General features: G+C 37.7%; 1 protein-coding gene across 2 annotated transcripts; it reads right to left on the reverse strand.

Annotated features, from left to right (window-relative positions):
• Positions 1 to 5,926: 5,926 nt before the first annotated feature.
• On the reverse strand, positions 5,927 to 17,382 carry pdpn (podoplanin). Of its 2 annotated transcripts, XM_084389510.1 has the most exons (5): positions 16,798 to 17,382; positions 10,669 to 11,028; positions 10,446 to 10,551; positions 7,774 to 7,822; positions 5,927 to 7,151 (listed from the first exon to the last, which is right to left on the reverse strand). In XM_084389510.1, exons 1-5 carry the CDS (start codon positions 16,859 to 16,861, stop codon positions 7,095 to 7,097), a joined length of 636 nt encoding a protein of 211 aa, XP_084245636.1. In that variant the 5' UTR covers positions 16,862 to 17,382; the 3' UTR covers positions 5,927 to 7,094. The 2 variants fall into 2 exon arrangements, with proteins under 2 accessions (XP_084245636.1, XP_084245637.1); XM_084389511.1 differs by lacking the exon at positions 7,774 to 7,822.
• Between the last annotated feature and the right edge of the window lie 1,474 nt (positions 17,383 to 18,856).

An 18,856-nucleotide genomic window follows, 5' to 3' on the forward strand; every position in this document is an offset into this window, starting at 1 on the left:
TCAAATGTCAGCCTTGCTCATTACATCAGCTTCTCATGTACTGTTCATTTAGTTGACTTTTAACAACACAGAAATACATGAATGTAGAACATGGAAAATCTTTGAATCTGAATTATTACGTTTACATACATCGAGTTCAATTTACACATCCTTTCGAGAAGAAAGGATCAAATTGTTCTTGTCTGCATATGTGGCTGTGATGTGAAGATAGTGGACTCCTTTAAAGGGTCATGAAACCCCAAAACACATTTTTTGAGATGTGAACAGATATATGTACAGGTTGCACATCACTGAAACTGTTATCAATAAGTGGAAATTGGTTACTTTTGCGTTTTCCTGTGCAATTTCGTTCTTCCGAGCTGAAAAGCAAAGTCGAGGCAACGTCACGGAATATATAGATATATATGTGGGACTAAAAACACAGAAGCAATGTAGAAGAAAGGACAGAGTCAGCTCTACTTCTTGAGTCCTTTATTCACATGTTCTATCAGTCTGTTGTCGCTAGTGCCATGTTCTAAGCTGTGGTGTGCTGGGGCTCTGTGTTAAAGCAGGTGATGCTAAACGCATGAATAAACTGCTATAAGACTATACAACTTATCTCTCATGTGCAGAGGCACTATTGACAAGTGGAGAACTTGTAGCAATGACCACACTCACACCCTTATCCACCCAAAACAGCACACATATCCTTTAATAATCTGCTTGTGTCTTAACTGCCACCAAATGCTTTTTTATGTGTGTGAATGTATTTATTGCATAGGCTACATGTTTATATGTGTATATGTAGATGTGCCTATATTTGTAAGTCAGTGTGTATTTTTAGTCTACGTGTTTGATTGTCCTGTAATTATGAATTGCTGCATGTACCCATGTGGATAAATAAAGTACAGTTAATCAATACACATACACATGTCTTAGCATGACTGCTTCCTAACTTCATATGCCATCATTCAGGCTGTTCAGACCACACAGATTAGTGCATTACCGTGTGTATAATATATATATTTGTGTGTAAATCCTACGTTATGGGAACAAAATGTCCTCACAAAGATGGAAATATCTGAAATCCTTGTCCTTGTGTTGACATTTTTTGGTCCCCATGAGGTAAACAGTTTTTAAATCATACTAAAAATATATATTTTTTACATTTTTTGAAAATGTAAAATTGCAGAAAGTTTTCTGTGATGGTACATACATAAATGTAACACACAAATATATATTTATAAGACAAGAGAATGTTTAAAAAAAATCGAATTGATCTGATAACTGAATAAATGACCTGATTGTAGTGTTGTGTGAACCTCAGCATATCAGCTGAGTCCAGTCTCTCACTGGTACTGTGTACATACCCTCCCAAGATATATATCACAGCGAGTGGACAGCACTGAGTGAGTGTTTCTCAAGGCCTGGGGAGTGATCAGAAACACTGTGAGACTCTGCACGTGTGTGTCATAGACTCTTCTCTGTGATACACATACTGATTTGCTTCAATATAGGCTTATTTTTATCATCTTACTGTATTTGTATTTGTATTTGTATTTGTGTGTTTGTGTTAGCAAGATTTCATAGGAATTTCAGAGGGTCTGTTTTGCCTTTTCCACATTTATTCAGTCTAAGCCACTTATAGTTCTGTGATGTCACAGATTTTATTTTTACACTTGTTTATCTGCAAAATTGTGTGTATTTGTATTTCAGACTGTGCACGTCCAGACATTTTTTGTGTGTTTTGGCACTTCACTTTCCTGTGTGTTCATGCAAGTGTACATGAAAGCTTTTGCTGGTCAGGAAGTGCCCTTCTCATTAGGAATGTACAGAAATCATTGTATCACAAACACACTGTTATAGAGCTCAGACAGTGAGCAGGACGTCAGAGTGGGTCTCCCTCTAAAAGAGTCCATTGTTCATGCTAGAGAGAGTGAGTGGCTGGGCTTCTGCCTAAAACCACATTCAAACGCATACACACACCCACATAAACACATGCAGAAGTGACTGTTGTGCGTTACATGATTAGAGGGCTTATGTTAATGTGGAGAGAATGAGATATTTGTCAAGAATATATTTTATTTTATTTATTATTTATATTAGAGTTTCAGTATGTAAATGATCAATACTGGAAGAATAATCTCAGGACCTTTTCAAGTTGAGTACTTAGTTCAGTCAATTGAAAAACGTAAGTACACTGAACTTAAACAAAACAGTTTTCTAACAAGCTTGTCAAGACAAATATGTGGAAACTGATTTCTCAAGCATGTTTTTCTCAAAGTAAATTGTTAATACAAAGACATACTAAAGAGAGGGACAACAATGGACTCTGCATTTATTTGTATTTTTTAAATCTGGAAAATATATGTTCTCATAAATAGAATTATTTTTGTAAATTCTTTTGCTCAAAATATGTGTAGGCCTACTTGTTACGATAAAATAAATGGCACTTGATTTTTTTATTTTTTTTTATCTAATCTGTGGTGGACGAAGACATTTAAACTCATATTAAGGTTCTTGGCTCATTTGAGTCGGATATTCACTGACTCAGAGATTCACTCTGACTATCATTGAATTAACAATATACCTGCTTTGGTCTGGGCTTCATTATCCAAAAGCATCATAAGCATAAGTAGATTGTGGAGACCAAGTAAAAAGTCAGACGTGCTTTGGAGTAAAAGCAATGAAAAGGCCAAACATGAAAATACTATGGCAGAGTAAAAATACTTAAAAAATGTCCACTCTTTGAATAAAATGTTCTATATTAAACCTTAAAGGGTTCTGTCAGATGGTTCGTATAGCTCATTTTAGGGTTTTCATCATGGGATCATTTTATGAATTTCGTTTTAATTGAATAATTTCTTTTTAATTTATTTAAAAATACATTTTAGGAATTAAACAGCTCGTAAACACTAGAAAATAAATTAACTCGTTAACAATTATGTAATAATAATTTAAGACATGTCTCCTCATATAGAAATGGCAGCTCTAGCGCAAGTTCTACCGGGAAGACTCTAATTCATTAACCACAGATCTAGCCAATCATCACTCGACATATGGAGTATATAAGCCCGGTTAACACCCATTAATACGTTCGCAGATACTGATGCCTGCGTACAGAAGTATTCGTTTTTAAAAGTACTTAAGTATCAGAAGTAAAAAATAAATGTCAATGCATTGTTTTATTATTGTTACATTGTTGTTACAGTACCTTATGCCTCTGAAGCAACCTAGTGAATACACCTACCAGTTAGTAGTATCTGTGAAATTAAAGGAGAACTCGGTAACTCTAGCGAACTCTACTCACTTCTTCGCTGATTTTCCCTTTTGTTGTCGCATGGTTTCCCCACGAGCTCCCCCTACAGCTGTGGGAGGGTGTATATTTCACAACACGGTCGTAAAAAACTCACTTGCGGCGGCCTCCTCCCCCTCTCTACCGCTGCTCATGTGCGTTTGTTTTGATCGGAGCAAGCCAACTGTATTGTGTGGAGCTATGTCTACCAGGTGGGTAATCTGTAATACATCATTCATGCGTGTTTGTTCAGAGAATGTCTAATATGGCGAGAAGTTTCACTCTCACTACACTTCCGGCTTCTGAACTGGTTGCAGTTCCACTCTGATTCCATATGAGGGCGCTCACAGGACGAGTGCAGAATGAATGGAGGTCAATGGCGGTATACCCCTCAAAATCCACTTTTCTCAGGATATAATTTTTTGTCTAGTAATTTGACTGTTTTATTCGAAAGGAGATGCAAAGAAATTACACATTGCTGGGTGTTAGATTTTTTAGAGTCACTTATTTGCTTTAAAAAGTCTTTCAAAGTCTCAATGACGTCAGAATGCTGACGTCATTAGCAGAATGCTAGCGTGTTATGGGCAACAACAACTCAACCTGTAAGAAATCAAAACGACATAAGTACTCGTTCATTCAACTTTCGACCTAAAACCCATGTTGAACTTGCAAAATCTACAATCAGATCTGAGATTTCTCAACGGCAATCGGGTGAAAGAGACAAATTTAGCCGTCTAGCCCCATTGACTCCCATTCATTTTGCACTCATGGCGAGCGCCCCCAGTGGAACTCGGGTGGCACTACAACCAAAATTCGGTACAATAGGACTTAATAGGGAGTGGGCAGGCTCTCCGTAGACGGGCTCTGGTTTGTTTATGTCGAATTGCCGTAAAGCAATTTGTGTTTCGCGCTCGTTCTCATTCTCGTTCTCGCTTCTCACGAGACTTCCAATTTCTATCTTGCCGGGACGGTAGTCCCCAAGTTGCAAGGTTGGTTTTCCGCCTGGGAACGCTGGGGGGAGCGGGGAAAGTCACCAATATCACCAGAACAGGTTGTTTAACCATCCAAATGATTTCTAGACAGTTTTATTACGTTAAAAAAGTTACCAAGTTCTCCTTTAAGAGCTTAGAATGTTACAAAACCTACAGAAATTAAACTACTGAACAACAGCCATAATCATCTTACACCCCAACAAAAGAAGTACACATCTATGTAGTGGAGTAAAAAGTACGATATTTGTCTTTCAAATGTAGAGAAGTTAAAGTAAAAAGTTTCCAGAAAAAATAATATTCAAGTAAAGTACAGATGCTCAAAAAGTGTATTTAAGTACAGTACTCAAGTAAATGTACTTTGTTACTGTCCACCTCTGTATATAGATAGTATATAGTAACTTTTTTACTGTCCACTTTAAATACTTTTTGGGGGCAGCTGTTTGGGACTTACCCTACTTAACCAGAGAGGTCACTTAAGAACATATTCATATTTACAATGATGCCTTTATTCATTGACTCTCTATCTCTTCCTCTCTCTGTCAGTCTTTATAATGGATTAGAGAGACAGAGAGGGAATGTGTGGGTGTGTGTTTGCTTGTATGAGAAAAAGAAGTGCATAGGCGTGTATGTGTGTGTGTGCCTATAAACCCAACCCTGTGAGGACCAAATGGAAATGTTTTGGTCCCCATGATGAAACAGCTTTTCTTCTTCTTTTTTTTTTATTTTTTAAATGTAACAATGCAGAAAGTTTTGTGTGATGGGTAGGTTTAGGGTTTGGGGCTTGAAAATGTTATTACAGTTCAGCTTACTCACAAAATCCTTACTTGTCACACAATTTCTGAAACCTGACACTCAAACACCAGAAACACACACCAAATCTGCAATTCTTGGCCTTTTGACTCAGTTTTCAATTTCATAAAACTGCCACAACACACAATTCTCTATGTAACACATGAAAATCTAACAGGAAGTATCTTGATTTCCTTTTTCAAAAGTGCCTTTCATCAGTGCCTTTACTTAACACCAACCAATCATGGCTTTAGAATAGGCCTATAAATAGGCCAAAGGTCAAGTTATAGGTTTTTCGGACTGTGTAATACTGTATTCACAACCACAAACGATTACAGTAAAAAAAAAAAAAGTTTGGTTTCAATCTTGCTTTCGTGTTTACTGTGAATTTTTTAACATCTCTCTGCCAATTACTTTCAATCTTGTACAGAAATGTACATAGAAGCTCATGAAAGAAGAGCTTTAGGTTTTGAATAATTGTGTGTATATGATATATCCAAAATATAATGGCAAAGGTGTTTGCAAAGTAAGACAAATGTTTGCTTTTGAGATGTGTTTGTGATATTTTGAATGCAGTGCTTCATTTGAGGCATTTCACATTTTGTGTGTGCAAATCTTGCATTTTTGTGTAAAGTTTTGAAAAAAAGAGGCAAGGTTTTGAAAATGTGTGTAAGAAGTTGAAAAAAAAAACTATAACACGGTATAAAAACCATTACGCCAGTGGAATGTCCTCATAATGACGGGAGAGAGAGAGAGAGAGAGAGAGAGAGAGGGAGGCTGGAATGCTGAGTAAAAGGGTCTGAAAGTAAACACAGACAAACAACGTTATCTGGAATCCACTAATACAACAACACAACATGGCAATACAACATACTTTGGAACTTTTTTATTGAAACTGAACAATAAAAACAAAACAAAACAAAAAAACACCACCCCCAAAATACAAAGACAATCACTTGGTTATAAGTGGATTCTGAGATCAAATGGTAAAATTAGATCATATAGTGACGGGATATAAAGAGGAATCTGGCAAAACAAAAAAATATATATCGTTGCAAACAGTTGCAGTGTCTAAAGTCCTTTCTCAATATTGAACATTTATTCTTCATCATTCAGTGCACCTAATACTGATCTCATAAAGCAAAGCCCGTCAGTAAGAAACCCAAACCCAACATTGACAAAAAAGAAACGCAAACAACTAAACCATGCAAAATGTCTGTATGCTGTTAAAATGTCGTAATCCATGGTGAAAAACATCAGGATTTTAGTTATGCATGCCAATAGCAGCTGCACGCATGAAGCTAAGCTGATTGGAACACATAATAATGATGCGTCCCAGAGGAAGTGATGTCACTTTTGGAATGGGTGACAGTTAAGAACAACACAGTCAAGTCACTCCGTATTAATGCACTTCAAAAGAGTAAATCTCAAGCACTTATTGTGTGCTGCTCCCCTTAAATATTAATTCAAAAATATTAGTTAATGCCGCCAGACCGGTAAATTACACATCTTGAGCCTATTCTGAGAACAGAATGCGTCCACAGCATCTGCCTATATGTATCATAAACTGTACATAATGCGTCATAGTCCTATTGGACACATCTGTAGAGAGGAAAAAGAGAGAAATTGAGAAAAATATAATGATCTTGGATTGGCTTTTTGTCACACATGAAGACATTAAGTATCTTTGTATGATATTAACATACAATACATACTCAGTGGAATTTAAAAAAAACATACAAGCTTTTGCTTGCATGTGCAGTTGTTTGCTTATTTTTGTTTATTAGGCACTTCACAAACTCACAGTTAGTGAGACCACATTCATTCACATCCTGTTACATTAATATGCATTAAAAAATATATTGTAACTTCCTGTGGCCTCCCAGTAGGGTATAAATTAGGGAGGTGTTTTTGTCGGAGGGTTGGGGAGGGCATCTTTTTCAATTGGAAAGGGGATGGGGCACTCTCCTGCTCCCGTTATAGTCCTGGATGGATGGTGAGAGTGCTGCTTGCATTGTTTAAAACATGAGAACAATAGTTCAGAACTTCCGCAATTTCTTCTTCTTCTCTTCCTGTCGTGCCTTCCTTTTCAGGGGCTGGGAAAGAAAGACGACAAAGCAGTTTAGTACAAATGGCAGCGACAGACACTTACTAAAGCTTTTTTTATACATGTAACATACAAAGATAAACAAACAAATAAATGGCAGTACATTAATAGGTTATTGAACATTTCAATTGCATTTATCAGTTTCATTCATGAGTTTGATTCAGAAATGATTCAGATATACTTGACAGAAATTGTAAAAAAAAAAAAAAAAAAACATTTGAATACAATTGGTTATTTTTGGCCCTCTTATTTAGTTTTTTTGGGCAACACCATGTTAGTACCACAAATAATATAGCATCAACAGCACTGTATTGCCACTCCATTTCACATTTGCAGTATGATTTTCTAAGATGGTGAAGAGCGATGCTAACCATAGTAACCACTGTACTTGGCTGGTATAAGATTCCATTATGACATAATTTCCTTGTTCGGCATTAGCCTTGATACGGTTCAGTGGAGTTTTTCTCCAATATTTGCCATTTAGATGAACATTGGTAGAAGACTTTTGGAGTAGCAACATAGTTGTGTTAAGCTGTTATACGTTTATATTTTAAGAGCAACTGTGTTACACTGATTAATCAGGATTATCTATGAAACAGTAAAACAGTTACAGAGATCAAGATGCTGTCTTGTTTTTGAGGCTTTCGTTTCTTTGCAGTCCTACAACATAGAAATCATTTACTGTCAGCATGCAACATTTCACCTCAGTCATTCATACTAGTGATGGGAAGTCCGGTTCTTTTCCGCGAACCGGTTCTTTCGGACAGTTCGTTTCAATGAACCGGTTCAAAAAACCGGTTCACCAGTTCTTTTACGTCATCACGTAATGACGTCAATTCTATCATCCCGGCGTATAAATATACATTCAAATAAAGGCATTTGTAATCATAACTTAAGTACTCATCGTCATAATCATCTTGGATAGGTTTCTTACATTTACGTTTTGAAAATGAACCCTGTAGTAGGCCTAGGCAATGCGCAAACGCGGATGTTTTACATGTCTTAAAGTGAATAAACTGGTCTTCATCATTTTTATTTTATTTGCAATTAAATAAACTTACATTTCGCCGAATTCGGCCCCTCATTCAAGTCATTGGTTCACCCGTGCTCATGTAACAGCACAGCACAGACAGTATATAAACACAGCATCAGTTGGCCAAAAGAAAGTTCGGTTCAGAGACGGCGCGATCACGCATGCGCAGTCTCTCCAGCTCATCGGTTCTCCGTATCGAACGTGTCCGAAAGAAACAGTTCTCGGTTCTGTGCTGGTGATCCGAGAACTGCTGCAACAACCAGTTCTTGACTCGAGAACCGTAGCATGCCTGTGTGTGAGCTGAAAACTACTGAAACCTTACTAGGCTAAATCAGTCGACAAAACTAAAAACTCGATGCATGTCTCCAGTATGTTTAATAGGCTACGTTATATGTTTTGATTAACACATTATAAACATTTGCACTCTTTAAAACCTTGGAAAGAGTTTAGGCTACGTCAAAAACGTATATCACCTTACTTAGAAATTAAATTATATCTGTTCCTGAAAATAATGTTTTAGTATAATAATAAATGTTTAGTTTTATAATCCATTCATTGTTTCCAATCTTTAAAATAATACAGTGAAAAGGCAGTAGCCTATGTGATAAACATGTTTCTAACATGTTTTATTTTGTTACACTTATTGATGTTCAATAAAATACTTAAGAAACATGCATTTCGTCCCTCTGAAAAAATTGCACGCATGCTCAGCTCATCAGCTCATCGGTTCTCCGTATCGAACGCGTCCGAAAGAAACAGTTCACAGTTCTGTACTGGTGATCCGAGAACCGCTGTACCTGTACGTTCGGTAGTGCGCGCATGCTCAGTATTAACTGCTCGTGCTCATCACTTCTCTCAGCACAACATGTCTCAGTTCAGTGAACTGTTGGATTTACTGGAGTAACATATATGCCTACTCCGGCATATTGGTTTATTTTGAGTCGAAGGGACTGTCAGGACTCATGTCCGAAAGTGAGTAACTTAACTTGTGGATCAGCGCTGACGCAAGACGCGAACTGTTTCGAACGATTCAGTCCGATTTAGCCTACTGGTTCGACCAGTTCACTAAAAAGAACCGGTTCAAAAGAACGATTCGTTCACGAACCGGCCATCACTAATTCATACAGAGAACATGTTCATAAAGCACACAGTATTATCAGTACAACATTGAAATTCATTGTCTTTCATTGTATAAGCAAAAAGATCTTGTAAATAATGACAAAATGTTCACCCCTTTAATGATATTTAAAAAAAAGTTATTTCTGTATAGAGTCCTTTCACACTGGACGCGATTTTGACGCACGAATAATTCGCGCGATGGTTTTATTTTTTGATCAGCTGTTTTGTGTAATGAGTGCTTCCACACCGAACGCGAATGTGCTGCGGCGGAAAAACGACTTTTATTTTTCCGCTTCGATGTCGATTTTTTTTTACTTTTGCTGCGACAGAAAAGGCTTCAGCCAATCACATACTACAAGGACAACGATTTGAAAGACAATGTGTGGCGTAGCATTGCCAACCAACTCGGTTATCACGACTGTGAGTATGTTGTGTGATAGTTTTAGTCGTTATAGTCCTGTGCTGTGTCGGCTAGCAGGCTAAACTACATTTGGGATAGAAAGCTAACACTATTATCGTCAAAGATCCGTGTTTACTTTGAAAATGTAACAAAATGTGGTGAGGCTATTTAGGGCTGCTTTTAGTACATTCTTTGTGTGATGATATCTACAGTTTCTAGTCAAATGATTTTAACTTGTTACTTCGTGTGTTACATGCTGTGTATTAACATTACAAAACACACTGTGTTTAATTGAAGACGCAAAAAAAAAACCTGGAAAAACCTCAGGGACACCTATGTGAGAAAATGAAGGAAAGGGAAAAGGAAAAGGAGAGAGGAAAAGGAAACTAAGAGTGTACATTAGCATATACTCCCCTTCAGACTCTCGGTTCTTTAAGATTGGGTGCACCCAAAACTTTCTTTTCTGTCTTATAAAGAAAATGAAAAGCTCGTCTTCACTGGATGATAATGATGATGATGATGAAGTGTCCATGTTTTCTCAGCTGTCGGCGCGAAAGTTTTGGAATGTTGAAGCTCTGAACATCACAAACGTCGCAAATTCGCTGATGTGAATGGTTTTGACGCAAACTATTTGCTTTTTCGTTTCGATTTTTCGTTACGCGTCCGGTGTGAAAGGGCCTTAATAATACAATAATATTAAATCGTATAATCATATTAATAAAAGGACTTACGAGTACTGGCCCATTCTTCTGACCACCATGATGATAACAGCAATGACAACAATCACTCCGACCAATGCGCCGATTACGATCCCAACCAACTGTCCCGTGCCCATACCTGGAATAAGGAAGAACACTATCATGTCAGTGACTGCTCATCCTCACTCACACAGATTCTCAATTTAAATTCTCAACTGTAACAATATTTACACTGTATGTCTGTAGCATATCTCACCTTCTTCCCCCTCTATCTCTACAGCATCTTGAGTTGTTTTTTCAACTTCTCCTGGTTTTGTTATCGACTCTGTGACCTCAGTAGGGGCCACCTCTGTTGGTAGAGCTGTTGATTTTGCTGCATCTGTTGGGGCTGCGGTTTCTATTGGGATTTCTGATTGTATAAATTGTGCTAATGTGGAAACTGATGGCGCTTCTTCTGTTGAGGCAGCTGCTTCTGTAGCCTCAGCAACAGGCACTGGTGTTGAAGCAGCCTCTTGAGGAGCTGATTCTTCTGTTTTGGGAATGACAGCAGTCGTTTTTTCTGATAAAATTACTGGCTCTGTAGTCACCTCAGTCGCTGTTGGATTCACCAGAGTACCTGGTACATAAACAACAAAAAGGTTTTATAAAAATGTTATACTAGAAACCCACCCTTAGATGTTACATTTCAACATGGGGAGAGCTCTGCATTAGAGAGTTGGAGGAAAATGGAGATATTCCAGAGACACAGACACTGTTTGCTGTGTTTTTTTGTTCTCTAGTGCTTGTATCAGATGGGTGAGCCAGAATGTTCTCATGGTTGTTAATAGTGAGGACATTCCAGCCTCTCCATCAGCCCAATAAACACAGACTTACACGTTCACTTAGACGTTACGTACAAAACCATTTCACCATACAGAAAGTCACGCCCTAACTATTCAGCTCCACACTAATGAGATCACTTCCTTTTTACGTCATACCTTCAACCAGACAATTGTCTCACTTCCTGGGTTAAGCCGGCAATAACTGCACACAAGGAAATGAAGCACTGGAGAAAAAAACATGGCAAAAATGTTCCTACAAATAAGTTTCTTCAGTGGTTGATCTTAGATCTTTCTGCACCACTCACAATGACTTCAGCAACCATTAGAGACACACAGCAAAAACTGATTTCAGATCTGTGCTGGCGTCGAAGCCAGATGGATTGCATATGGGAGACTTTGTCTCTGCGATCAGTAGGGAACCTCCCTTTATAATAACACCACCTCAGCTGCTGAAATACACAGTTTAAAATATCAAACTCAGCATGGGTTAAAAAACTCAGCACACATTATCAACTCTGGGTTAATGGCAAATTAATGTTGGGGTTCTTTTGTAACAGAAAATTTTCATATGAGTTTCAAGAAGCAGATTTATCTTTTACTGATTATTATGTGACTCAGACACTTTCAGCAGTGTGGAATTTAAAGGGTTTGTTCACCCAAATGAAATTGTATCATCAATTACTTATTAGTCTTTCTTCTGTAAAACCCTAAAGGGGAAATTCTGAAGAATATCCTGGCCTTTAATTTTTTAAATGTAAAAATTTTATGAGAGGAATATAATTTTTCAAAAGTCCAAATGACTTATAATACCATACCATAGAATAACTTTGTTTGAGGTATAAACCCAAAGTTATGGTACTGTAAAAATCTATCTGTAGCTCTCCCTGCACGTTCAGGAGAGTTCATAAGAGAAGTAGCAATGCTCTTTTTGTGAACGAATCCTTTCAGTGTTGATCCAGTTCACAAAACCAGTTGAAATGATTCCTTCACAATGATCCGGTTTCGAAAACAATGACAAACATTATAGTATTATGTTACGTTTATGGTACTTTTGAGTTCTTTTTAAAGTTTGAAATCTTAATTTCTAGAAGCACATTATACAAAATATCTTCTTTTACGTTCCACAGAAGAAAGAAAGACCAACATGAGGGTGTCAATGACAGATGTTTCATTTAAGGGTGAACTTAACATATACCCACTCAGTTTGTAATTTTAAACCTAAATTTATATAACCTAATTAACTAGACTCCCAAAATAAAGCGTCATAACAATTTAAGACCTCTTACGTGAGAGGAGAACATTATTTAATTGTAAGGTGTAAAAAAATTCAATAAAAATAACTATTCTGCTCCAAAGATCACTGTTGCTTTTCATAGTGCCACAATCAAACAAAACTATCCTGTTAATAGTGGGGTCAGAGATCAGAATGCCCTGGGTGTATGTGTGCTTGTGTGCTTATATTAATGTTCTTGTTGACTGCTGTTAACAATCAGCTCATTATGTTTGAGACCCCAACAATTAGTTCTAAGTATGGCTCTCTTCCTCTCCAACCACCACACACACACACACACATAAATACACGTGATGTGATGGGAGGAGCAGAGTATGCAGAAAGAGCCAGCTGTTCTCTCCCTCTCTTTCTCTGAGTTGTACACAGCAGCATGGGCAGAAACTGTAACTGGCTACAGTCAACCGCTCATTATGGAGAAATAAACTTCGACATGGTGATCAGGACTTATTTTATCAGGACTTAAGCTTCTGCTAAAAAAAATAGTCCACTGCAATGTACAAACAATTGGCATAGCAGCAAGACAAACACTGCAGTGATAATATTACTGAAGTCTCTGAGGGCATTTTTACAAAAATTGACAACTGAGACGCAAGATGGTGGCAGTCACATATGTATTAACCAATCAAAAAGCAAGTAGCACCGGTTCAATTTCCTGCTATTTTTAACGAGCTGGCGCAAACTTCAAGGTACAAGCCTTCTAGTGTCAGACGCTTTAAATTATTTTACCTTTTTATATATCTATCTATATATCTATCTATCTATCTATCTATCTATCTATCTATCTATCTATCTATCTATATATATATATATATATATATAAAGTTTGTTATGCTGCTTGTGTAACATGTATGATCTGTTCTGGTTGTGTTTTGGTTCGGTTTTCCCTGTTCCTGTTTGCCTGTGTGACTCTGTCCACACGAACACGGGTATTTTCAAACCCGCAGCTTTTTCTATGCGGTTTATCCGTTCGTCCACACGCAAACGCAGTATCAGGTCACTGAAACCGAACCTTTTTGAAAACTCCTGCCAGGGTGAAAAGTTTCAGAAACTCAGATTGCAGTGTTGTCGTGTAGGCGGTGAAACCGGAGATTTTGGCTTGTGACGTCAGAATACGTGCTGTTATCTCCTTTGCTTGACGTCAGATTGTGCGCCGCTATCTCCTTTGTTTACACAAGGCGAATCTGTGCAATGGCGGCCGTAGCCAAAATATTGCTGCTAATAACTGTGCTAACAGGGCTTATAACATGTATACAGATACATGCACAGTTCTCCCATTATATTGCAGAACAGAGGCGTCAGAATGCAATACTACGCAGGTCACTGCATATGACAACATGTTGTTAGCCTACCGGAACTGGTAATAACCTTTTTTTCAGGCTTCTAATTGGCCACTGTGGCTTTACGGTTAGGGTTATATCGCTTCATAGCGTGTTTTTGCATTTTCATGTGGACAGAGATTTTTTAAAAACCGTTTCGTAATAATTTTCCCATTTTTTTTTGTTAAATCAATATGAGTGAACAAATAAGTTCAATGTGATCAAAAAATTTTAAACCAAAAGAACGAATTCTTAATTTGTGGAATCAAATTCTTAATTCGAGGCCACAATAGTCTGCATATCATGTGCGGGGCTCCGGACAAACTGGTATTTGTTGTCATATTAGTTGAATTTTTTTATAGTAATAATCACACACACAAAAAAACCACTGGTTTGTAGCACAAATAGTTTTACAGTTTACTGCACTTTGTTATTCTTCTAGTTATTTACCTATAGCAGCTAGTTAATTAAAAGTCATACATGCAGGAAAAAGCTCACTTCTGCATTGAAAACAACATTGACATTGGTGATGATCCATCCATCCATTCTTCAAACCGTATGTCCTTTTTGTGGATGGCGGCAGTAATAAGGAAATATCAGATAGCTGAATGCCGTAATTGACCAATTAGAATCGAGTAATTTCAGAGCACCATGTAATAAAAGAAAGGGAGATTTGAGACTGTGAGAAACAGCAAAGACTAACAGCCTTTCTGCTATACAAACTGCAATGAGTCAAAACCCACTAAAATAGTGCAGGCATGTGTGTGTGTCACAGAAAAACTACCCATTAAATGATCAAATTCAAATCTATGACCAAGCCTGAAACATTTCCCTGACAAAAAACATACCATAAAAGGGAAAGACAAGAAAAAGGAGAGACAAATATAGAGGAGAAAAGCAGAGGGAAATAGAGCACAAGAGGCCAGTATTGGGTGTCTGTCGAACAATTAATTGAATTACTCTAAATCCATATAAAAAAGAATATCCATCACCTGCTTCAGCGTGTGTGTGTGTGTGTGTGTGTGTGTGTTTTCAGGCTGTGAGGGAGTATGATGCTGGAATGTTTTTTGTACAAGAAGAACGAGTGAAGAACATCTCAAGCAGATTCCCTCCCTCTCACTGATACTCATATACACACATTTCATGAGTGGGCAGCAGGGGACAGAGCAAGTGGAAAATCTCTCTTATCACTAGAACAGGACACACACACATGCTTAGGCTCTCACACTCACAATCTCCAGGGAACAACATATCACAGACTAACACACTCATACACATCCTAATCTAAAATACAACAGAAGTTCAGACCTGAGGGAGACAAAACTCAATATCTACTCGAGCTCCACAATTCCCCACAAATCTAAATTCTAATCTAAATACATTTGTCAAGTTTACCGATACTGATTGTGAGAGCACTGATGAGTTGATTTAGATTATTATTGTTGTATCATTTTTAAAGAGTAGCCTACTTATAAACATTTTAAATGAGCTTTCATTTTTATATTTTCGCTTTTCATTTTAGTTGAAGTTTTAGCAGTGTTGTTATGTGCTTTAGTCATTTTTAGTAGTTAATTTATATTTCTATACAGCTTTAATCTTTTTATATATTTATTTTTTATAAATGCACCACTTTTGAGAAGTGCATTCATATTATGAAGTTGTATGACAGTGACTTGAATGTATTTTGAGTCTAAAGATGAATTCAAAACAAATTCATTGAAAATCTGACTGCACTCTGAAGTTAAATGTGAGTTTGATTGAGCTCCGTGAATATAGGGCTGGGTTTGTGGTTGCATTCAGAGACCCTGAGAGAGTTTCAGGGTTCATGTAGCTAAATTAACACCCAGTACACCCAATACCTCGATGTGCTCTCACGTGTCAGTTTACCATTACTCTATTCATAACACACTCACACAACACATAACAGACAGAGTGTGCCATCTGAAAAGTTAAAAAGTTCATAGAACAACACAAATTTTATATTATTCCAAAAGAACTGTATATAATGCTGTATATTAAACAGTGTAGCCTAGAGAGTAGAAACTTTTAGCTGTCTGATGACGCCCCGCTTTTAGAACAGGGAGTGGCACCACCAGACTGGGAGAATGGGAAAAATGGGAGACGAATGGCAGCAGGAAAAAAGAACGAGAGACAGAAGGAAGTCTGGAGAGGAAGATTGTGCACTGATGACGCTCTGATTGCAGGGAGTGAAGTTTTCCCAAGTTTGAAACTTGCTGAGTATTTTAATGTGATGTTTAGAGGGCTGTAACCGACCCTGAGCAGTGAGTCAGAGGCGCTGCAGTTTAAAAATAACACACATGCCCCACCAACCCACCTCTGAGAGGGGTGAAAGCTTGATACCCCGCCAAAGATGGTTACAAGCGAAGGGGGGTGAGAAGAGGGAGAGAAAGACGTACAAAATAAGCACATATGGGGCGTCTCTCTCTCTCTTTCTCTCAGGCCTGCACTGCTCTTAGATGTAACCAGCCTGTGTACGAAATGCTCAAATGCTTCCCTTAAATATAGAGTCGGCTCTATTAATACACATGTGTAACCCTGTCCAGATTGAGAGAAACAGGGAGAAAAGAAGCAATAAATCAGTGCTGACTAACTCAACATTCATTGCACCATTACATCATTTTCCCATCACAAGGTCCAAATGAGAGGAACACTGTATCAGCACATACTTAGATGTCTGGATAATGTTTATCATGAACAGAAGGCACTGAAACACACACATCAAACAAATATAATTTAGTGGAGATACTGTGTGTAATCAAACAAAACCGAATTGAATTAATGAAAGTTATGGTCACTAGAAACAGATGAGGAGAATGGGCAGAGTGTGTGAAAGAAAGAATAGCACTATGTGTGTGTGTGTGTGTGTGTGTGTGTGTGTGTGTGTGTGTGTGTGTGTGTGTGTGTGTGTGTGTGTGTGTGTGTGTGTGTTGACTTACTTGCTTGGATAAAGGTACAGAAAGGCCCTGCCAGGGCGACCAGCAACAGCAGTACGATCCTCATCTTGGTCACTGTTGGTCACTATCCTCCAACTGAAACTTTAACAAACTAAGAGGCTCCTGAAGGCACACAGCAGGCTCTGGATGAAATGCTGGCTCACACACACAGACGTGTGGCTTAAAGTTGGTTTGAATGGAAAGGGGCGGTGAGGTCTGGAGTAGCAGTCTGGACAGAGGCACCGAGAGCCAGAGTGAGAGAGAGAGTAAATGTGCTTTAGTGTGTCTTCAGAGGGTGAGGGGGTTGGGCAATGGCGTTAGGTGGTCCTGCCTCCATGCCTTCAAGTAAGTCTCTGTCTGTCAGTCTTGCTCTCTCTCTCTCTCTCTCTCTCCCTCTCTCTCTCTCTCCTTGACTATCACCTTCTCAAGATAGACTTTTACAAATTTTCATTATAAACCTGAAAAGAGCAAAAAAAAAAAAAAAGTATAATCCCTTTTCTTTTCTGTTTTATATTACTTTTACCGTTGCTTTTATTTTTCTTAAATAGCCTATTCCCAAAAATCAGTCTAATGGAACAGGGTGGATGCCGTGTAATCTTATGAGAATGAAAACGGGTCTGTGAGAGGCAGTCTTAGCAATGGTTTAGCCTACATGTTTTATCCACCTTATTTTGCAAAACAGAAGTAAGCTGTTCTGTGAAGACTTCCGATTCATTAGCTGCTATAACTAAGAATAGCAAAGTGCAGTAAACAGTACAACTTTTTGCATTACAAACCAGTGTGGTTGCACCCATTCTTACATTTAAAAAAGGTAGGCCTATACACAACATTGAAAATATGGCTTTTCAAAAAAATTAAAAAAATTATAATAATAAATCCAATGGACAATATATATATATATATATATATATATATATATATATAGAAAATGATATGTGTACAGTAGCCTACACCCTATTGTGTGTAGGCTATGTCTGTCCAGACTGTCCCTCGTGAGTGACCACGCTGTGTCAAGTAATTGCGTAAAATTAAACATGGCGTCTCTCTTGACAATTCAATTATGGTAATTTGGTGAATTTAGGATGTCATTATGGACTGATGGCTTATTTTACGCCTGAAAATAAGGGCTGACTACTGCCATGAGTTCTCAGCAAAATCCTCCAGCACGTCAGCTCATGATTCCGAGGAATTGGCACAGAATTATTTTCAACCGTTAAACGTTTGAAATGCCCTGTGAGGTAGCCCAGTGTTTGTGTGGTGGTGTGAATGCGCCCATTTTATGCTGACATCTAGTGGCTAGTTAGTGTAATTACTTGAGCACAATGTTCCTTCTGTCTATAACAGCAGCCAAATCATCTCTCACATATCAACAAGACCACACAGAAAATGCACATTTCTTAAAGACTGAGGGGCAGTTATGCATTTTATTAACGGCACACAAAATTTGTGGCGGGTCATTCGTGTTATGTCTATATAGCAGGAGCCTAAAATGTTGGATAAAAATTTTACTAAAAATGGAAATAATAGATGAGTTTCCTTTACCACAATATCACAATAAAGTGAACATGGGTGAATTTCAAACAGTTTTTTTGTCAAAATGTGTCAAACAAAACAAAAAGTTCCTAGCCTCAATTTGACATTCCATCCTAATCTTTGGTCATTTCCATTTAACTAAAAAAAGCATATCCCTTAATGAAATGAAGTGACATCATTTTGGTGGGAAAATGTATTCTGTGTCAGTGTTTCATTCAAATGGCTATAGTTCATCAAAAGAATAAATAAGAGAGAGTCATGACACATAAGACCAGCCCTGCTATTAAAAACGTTACAACAACACATTTTGTTAGAACCGGTACTTTAAAAATAGTTGTTTTTTTTACTTCATGCAGCACTTTGTCGGACTTGAGACACTTGAGGCATTAAAGTACCGCGAGAGCGATTCTACAATACAATACCACATTTTATTAGTACCAGTACTTTAAGAATGACAGCATTCTAATAAGAGCCGTATTTCTTAATTTGCGTCGATGTTTGACAGCAGGAGTCAGGATGTGATTTGCTT

This window comes from Rutilus rutilus (assembly GCF_951802725.1).
Source record: "Rutilus rutilus genome assembly, chromosome: 19".
In the NCBI taxonomy this organism is placed as follows: domain Eukaryota; kingdom Metazoa; phylum Chordata; class Actinopteri; order Cypriniformes; family Leuciscidae; genus Rutilus; species Rutilus rutilus.

What these genes read in the sequence shown, in the direction of transcription:
- pdpn (XM_084389510.1), bottom strand. Translation starts at nt 16,861, where the DNA reads ATGAGGATCGTACTGCTGTTGCTGGTCGCCCTGGCAGGGCCTTTCTGT. An exon ending in CTGTACCTTTATCCAAGCAA is followed by an intron (nt 11,029 to 16,797) that starts GTAAGTCAACAC and finishes TTTATGTACCAG; the next exon opens with GTACTCTGGTGAATCCAACA. An exon ending in AGAAGAATGGGCCAGTACTC is followed by an intron (nt 7,823 to 10,445) that starts GTAAGTCCTTTT and finishes TCTATGTTGTAG; the next exon opens with GACTGCAAAGAAACGAAAGC.